The 6,958-nt window shown below is 34.6% G+C and overlaps 2 protein-coding genes across 5 annotated transcripts in view; both read left to right on the forward strand.

The window, feature by feature from the left end:
• Nucleotides 1–2,905, forward strand: part of LOC102679580 (probable methylmalonate-semialdehyde dehydrogenase [acylating], mitochondrial) — a 6,405-nt gene extending 3,500 nt beyond the window's left edge. For all 3 annotated transcript variants that reach the window (XM_006614190.2, XM_006614194.2, XM_006614191.2), the window contains 6 exons: nt 47–246; nt 393–471; nt 667–1,034; nt 1,537–1,965; nt 2,074–2,352; nt 2,550–2,905. In XM_006614190.2, the coding sequence (XP_006614253.1) occupies nt 47–246; nt 393–471; nt 667–1,034; nt 1,537–1,965; nt 2,074–2,352; nt 2,550–2,651 (1,457 nt within the window). In that variant the 3' untranslated portion in view covers nt 2,652–2,905. The remainder of the gene's footprint in view (nt 1–46; nt 247–392; nt 472–666; nt 1,035–1,536; nt 1,966–2,073; nt 2,353–2,549) is intronic.
• A 445-nt stretch (nt 2,906–3,350) lies between these two features.
• LOC102680047 overlaps nt 3,351–6,958 on the forward strand; it is a 12,101-nt gene continuing 8,493 nt past the window's right edge. Inside the window, exon 1 of one of the 2 annotated variants that reach the window (XM_006614195.2) lies at nt 3,351–3,626. The gene's annotated coding sequence lies outside the window, so the exon portion shown is untranslated. The remainder of the gene's footprint in view (nt 3,627–6,958) is intronic. The other variant, XM_006614197.2, reaches the window with a different exon arrangement.

Below are 6,958 nucleotides of genomic sequence, written 5' to 3' on the forward strand. Positions count from 1 at the left end.
TTTTTTTAACTCATTTAGTGGTTTAATATATTTTAATTTGTTTCAGAATCAAAGGCTACGGAATTCACCGATGTTCACGACCCAGCAACAAATGAACTTTTATGTCGTACCCCGAAATGCACGAAAGAGGAAATGGAGACAGCCGTGAAAAGTGCAAAAGAAGCTTATGCAAAATGGAAAAATACGAGTGTACTCACCAGACAAACACTGATGCTCAAATATCAAGCCCTTATTCGCGAACACTCGGTAAGCTTGCCGTAAAACTTCAACTTTATCCTAGAAAGAAACTTTCTTTTTAAAAATTATTTCATAATTAAATTTTCTATAAAACTCAACATTCTCTAACGAGAATCAACGCGCAAAATACTTGTATAATAAATTATTTTGTTTAGAAAGAAATCGCAGAGAACATGGTAAAGGAGAATGGGAAGACAATGGCCGATGCCGAAGGTGACGTTCTCCGAGGATTGCGTAAGTTTATTAAAAAAAAATACATATATAACTCAATTATATTTATTACCGTAACCTCTCATACTTTCAGATCTCGATAAATGCCCTACACACAGACAAACGCGCGATCCATCCCGATGACGATCCTCGTTCGTCCCCCTTCGAATTGCAGCCATGTAGGAACCATAGATCACGCGCAATTGATTTATGTTGCAGAGGTGGTGGACGCGTGTGCCGCGATTCCTTCTCTTCAAATGGGGGAGAGCACGCCAAATATCGCCACAGATATGGACATAATTTCCTACAAGCTTCCCCTTGGCGTAACTGCCTCCATCTGTCCCTTCAATTTCCCGGCGATGATACCCCTTTGGTCGTTTCCGGTCTCGGTCGCCTGTGGAAACGCCGCCATTCTCAAACCATCGGAACGCGTGCCAGGCGCTTCGATGATCCTCGCCGATCTGTTCACCAGGGCAGGCGCGTCACCAGGATTGTTGAACGTTGTACACGGCCAACACGAGGCTGTCGATTTTATCTGCGAGCATCCGGACATCAAAGCGGTCTCTTTCGTCGGTTCCGATCAAGCGGTGCGTTCACAATCCTTCTCTTCCTTCTCTTTTCTTTCTTCAGAGTTACGGAGAGATTATTGATTAATTGATCTGCTCGACGGTTGATGGTAAAGTTAGAAGTCGATGGCGAAACGTGCTAGAGATTTCCAGCGAGTAGAATATTGATGTTCCTGAATCTCATGGGGTCTTAACTGGTGCTTACTGCTCTGATAAGAGATGCTCCCTCTATTACTGAAACGGTTCATGAGAAAATTAAGCAGAATTTCTGACGTCGTTTCGGGTTCCAACTCGTGTATCGACTCTTCGGGGAATCGTTTCGTAATTTGTCTTCAGTTTCCAGACATATATCGATGCGAAAAGTATTTTATTTTTTTAATATTGGGAGTCTTCGTTAAAATTTTAATCGTTATATTTTATATTTTTGTAAATTTGCAACGAAGAGGAGGAGAATACAAATTTCTGAACCGAATCGAATAAAACAAATTTTAATTTTGAGTAACTTTTTTCTTTCTTTTTACAGGGTAAATACATTTACAAACAGAGCAGCGCTCATGGAAAACGAGTGCAGTGCAACATGGGCGCGAAGAACCATTGCATCGTTCTACCGGATGCGAATAAAAATAAGACCATTTCCCAAATCGTGGGTGCCGCGTTTGGAGCGGCTGGGCAAAGATGCATGGCACTCTCGGTGGCCATATTCGTGGGTAAGTCGAAAGAGTGGATCCCAGAATTGGTTCGAGCATCGAAGAAATTGAAAGTGAACGCCGGACACATACCTGGGACCGATCTTGGACCAGTTATATCGCCTCGATCCAAGAAGAGGATATGCGATCTCGTCGAGTCGGGAGTGAAAGATGGCGCTACGTTAGCTCTCGATGGCAGAGGGCTCGTTGTCCATGGTTTCGAAAAGGGGAATTTCGTTGGACCGACCGTGTTGACTCACGTGAAGGTATTTATAGCGTGGTGTATATATATTTATAACGAAAAACGCATGTGATCGAGGTACAATAGGTTTAATATCGAGTTGAATAGAAGGTTATTTTGCAATATGTTTCAGCCTAGCATGAAATGTTACACCGAGGAGATCTTTGGACCCGTTCTTTCGTGCATTTTCACCGACACTTTGGACGAAGCGATCGATATTATTAACAACAGCCCTTACGGAAACGGGACTGCTGTATTCACATCAAACGGTGCAACAGCGAGAGCGTTTGTAAATAGGATCGAAGCTGGTCAAGTTGGCGTAAATGTTCCTATCCCAGTACCTTTGCCAATGTTCAGTTTCACTGGAAATAAGGGTTCATTTCTGGGTGATAATCATTTTTATGGGAAACACGTGAGTGAAATTATATAAAAATTCGCACGATTATCAACGATTAAAAAAATTTGAAGTCCCTTTTCTCATCCTCGATAGATTCTTTGTATTAATAAAAATTTATGTCATCAGTTTTTAAATCTTGATATTCATAACATAACATTTAACATTTTGTACAAATATTGTGAAAATATTTTCTAAACGTGTTACTTTTTCAGGGTATAAATTTTTACACACAAGTGAAAACGATAACTCAACTGTGGAGATCTGGAGATGCCGGTGATATCGCTTCCTCGACAGCTATGCCGACTATGCAATAAGATGCATAATATTCGTTAATTCGATGATATTCGCATCTTAAAAAATCTTGCTGTATATTTTTTACCGATTTTTGCGATTAATGATGAATAGAATAAAAGTTATTCGTTTTCCTTAAACAGGAAAATAAGCGATATTCTAAAATTATGTTACGTACATCGATGTCTTCCATTATTTCGATAAGTAAATAAAATACATATATTATATTTACTATATTTATATTTTGTATCAAAATAATAAAATATTTTTAGCAAAATTTTATTTTTATCTTTTAGAATGCATACCATATCGCTCAATCATTGTTTAATTATTCATGAATTTATACAGAGAAAACTCAATCGAAGTATATTTCTCTCGATTGTTTTTATATTGTAAAAATTGAATAATATCCTTGTTTATATAAAATAAAACGCAAATTACATCTTTAAGCTATATTACACGCAATATTCCATGATAACTCAAAAACTTCAAATTCTCAATCTTTCCAACGACAAAGCGATTTCTTTAATTTTCATATCAAATTACTTCTCTCTCTCTCTCACTCTCTCTTTCTTTCTCTCTTTCTCTTTTAAATATAAATATAATAATAAACGCGTTGTATAAGAAATTGATATCGACGAAAGGAGATCGGAAGATGGAAGATAAACGGACTGAGTGAGCGGATATACGTAATAAGAAGATAGCCGCAAGAGAAGTTCAAGGTCGACAACGTCCTGCAACGTCCTTGAACCCAACTCGCTCTCTCGCATCCCCATCGTGGAAAACATTGAAACGGTGACGGATTTCCGGAAAGCGAGCGGAACGCGCGCGCAGCCGCACTGCCACCCCTTGGCCAGGCGCATCTGCGCATTTTCCAACAAAATTTCTCTCACAGGCGAGGTTCTGCCTGTCCCGGATTGTCGTGTTCGTTCCGACGGAGCAGGCTGCCGGAAGTGGGATACGAAGAATACCAACCAACTTTCGGTTGTTCACATATCGTGAGTACCTCGCAACATCCTCGCTCGTTCTACTTTGTCGTCCTTCCCCGCCATATTTCGCATCGATCCTTTTCCACGTTTTCTACCACGCATTTCTCGTATCTCGCCATTTGTTTGTAAAGGAGTAGTACGCCTCGCAAGCGTATCGTGGTCGTTTCATTTGTTTTCATCGACTTTCGTGTCCTCTTCTGGACACTCTTCTGGATATCTTCCGTTTCTGTCTCGAAATCAACTTTCAAATTTTGTTTCTTGGATCTTGGATGGATTTTTTTTTTTTATTATTATTGTCTCGAAGGTTTCTTTGGTTTTTTTTTTCTTTCTTTTTTAATATCTTTTCGGTAGCGTCACCTATTAGAGACCGGTGTTAACCTTCGAGGGTACATTCGAGCGACCGGCGTCGACTAGGCTCGGTGATTTAATATTTGTCGAAGAAAAATCGGGAATCGATTCCCCACGGCGGAAGACGTCGGCCTCTGTTGTCCTTTCTTTTCTCCGACCACGCTCGATAATCCTTTGGGAATTTGGAAAAATATGGGTCGACGTTGTTGCTGATTTACGGCCAGTAGAGGAGTAAAATTCGAAGACATTCTTGTATGTCGAATTTATATGAATCTTGTAAACGTTATTATACGAACGTTCTTATATTTCGTTATTTTATTTTATATTTTATTATATTATTCGTTACTCGACGAAAGTGAAAATGAAAGGAATATTATTTGATAATAATAAGTATTAGGAAAGTAAAATTTAAAAATATTTTTTTTTCGTATGAACAGATATATGTATTATGTTTTGACGTATCGAGTTTGGTTAATTAATTATTCGTGCGTTCGTAAATTTCACGTGTTAATTTCTGTCCCATTCCATTCGAACGAAACATGTACATGCGTTTGTACCAAACGAGATTATAGTTATTAAGATAGGGATCTACTATTGCAAGTTTACGAGACAACTGTTTCGTTAAAATACACGCAAACACGTTATCCTATAACTAATTATTAGTATCTCTACGTATATAATCCAATCTAAAAGATACATACGTGATTTAAAATTCAAATTGCCACGAAACATAATTATATATATTTTTATAATGAGGCTGACGATCGAATTCGTACTTTTGTGAATTTTAAATTTTAAATTTCCTCTAGAAATAAATTATAATTTTTCTTCTTACAAGAAAACGAATTGGAACTGAAACGTAATACGAATTTATATTATTCACTCTTTAAGTTGGATTGAAAAATTTGTCAAAGTATATTGCAGTTAATTCTTTATGATTGCTATAAAATGTAAATGTTACGTTTTATATTTTTACGACCAACCATAGTAGCAATAATAAATTATAACCTCTCGTTAGGGAATAAATACAGAGTTGAAATGTATTTTTACTTAGAAAATTTATTGCCCTATCTTAACTTTATGATTGGATTTAAAAAAAATTGTAAATTGAACGATATTGCTATATTTTTTTCTCCTTCCTTGTAGTGTGAGGTTTAAAATTCGCGGAAGTATACCTTCGCAGCCGCATTAACTTTTTATTTTCGTATAAGCGCGTTTTATTTAACCTCGTATTTTTATTACGTTTCATCTCGTGCATACTTTAAAATAAACCATAACTTTTTTTTTAAGATTAAAGTTAAAAAGGGATTGTTTCAAGTTATAAAAAATTTTAATAATTCGACTATTATATATTAGAGCTCGTAGTCACGCATTTTATGTTAATACATTGAAATTAGATTTTCCTTTATCGCATTAGGAAAATTCTTTATGTATTCCATTATTTTTGCTTCTAAAAGCGATAATGCAAGAAAAAAAAAAAAGATTATTTTATCGATAAAGTATATTTTGTTAATTTAAAAAATCTTTTTATTTTTCTAGAAAGAAGAAATTTGTAATCTAATTTATGTAAATTGTCATAGTTTCTAATATCTTTTTTGAATATGTATTATTTCTGGAATATCTTTAGTTATTTGACGCGGATTACTTTCGATTAAGATCTTTATTTAACTTTATTTAACTATCAAAGATGGATATGGTAGAATATAGGTCATCTTTGACAGAGAAATTTTCATCAGAAATTGCAAATCAAAATTAAAATTAGCAATTGCTAACATCGTTATATCGTTTCTAATTTTATTAAAAATGATGTAATTTTAGAGTTGGATAAAACACATGGAAATCGATCTAATATGGAAATGAAGAGAATTTAAACTTTTGTTTATTATAAAGCGATAAGAAAATGGTAATTGAAACATGAAATTATTCATTATTGTGAATTCACAATGAAATAAATATTATAAAAAAATATTGAAAAAATTTTTCTTCATATATAATAAAAAGTAATAATTTTTTTTAAGAAAATTTGTGCAAACTTTGCATTTTTAATAAAATTTTCTCTAAATATAGAGAAAATACGCGAGATACACACTTCTTTCAATTTCTATAAATTTTTCAACGAAATTTCCAGTGAAATATTTAATCAAAGAATCTTCTATAAAACTTTTCTAAAAAACCAGTATACTTTTACCTCTTATCTTATTTTTTCTACTGCGAACGTTTAATTTCGATTAATGGATATTTATATAATTTCCATGGAAATAGAAAAAGCAGAGAAAGGATCGTGAAAAGCGCGAATGCAGAATAAAAAAAAAAAAAAAGAAAAAGGGATCTCTGCCTTTTGCTTGAAAAACGTATGGAAAATTGCCAAGCATATACGAGTTCAGTTTCAGTAGGACGCGTTTATCTTTTACACGCGTCAAATTTCATTTTCGCATTGTCGCCTAAATGAAACTCTGTTTTCTTCTGTCCTAGCTTGGTGTTTCTGTTGCCATCCATGTCGTTTAAGAAAACAGTTCTGATTGAGAGCTGTTTCATCGGACGGTAAATTCTACAGTGTACACTTTCAACAGGTCGCGTAACGTGTTCACTTTGTCTTTACACAAGGAAGCCCACGTTCGTTTCATTAGTATCGAACAAAGTTGGTAAACGGTACATCGCCTCTTTCATCCATTTCCAGATAAATTGAACGATGAAAATAAATAGGGATGTAACTGCCAAGACTAATTCCAAGGGAAAAATAGTTTTCCTCGTTTTATTATATTTCATGTAATTTTAATATTTTTAACTTATTTATTTCAATTTATTTCAAACGCTCTATAAATCATTAAATTCTTCTCATCCTTTCCTTTGCAATATTTATTAACTTTTCAGAATATTTATTAGTTCATCTTCACTATTTTTTATTTGAATCTATTATTGTTTATTTGTATCATATTTTTCATTTCATCCATTTCCAAATAAATGAACGATGAAAATAAATAGGAATGCAACTT

The sequence above is a fragment of the Apis dorsata genome, unplaced genomic scaffold, assembly GCF_000469605.1.
Source record: "Apis dorsata unplaced genomic scaffold, Apis dorsata 1.3 scaffold_172, whole genome shotgun sequence".
NCBI classification, from domain to species: Eukaryota; Metazoa; Arthropoda; class Insecta; order Hymenoptera; family Apidae; genus Apis; species Apis dorsata.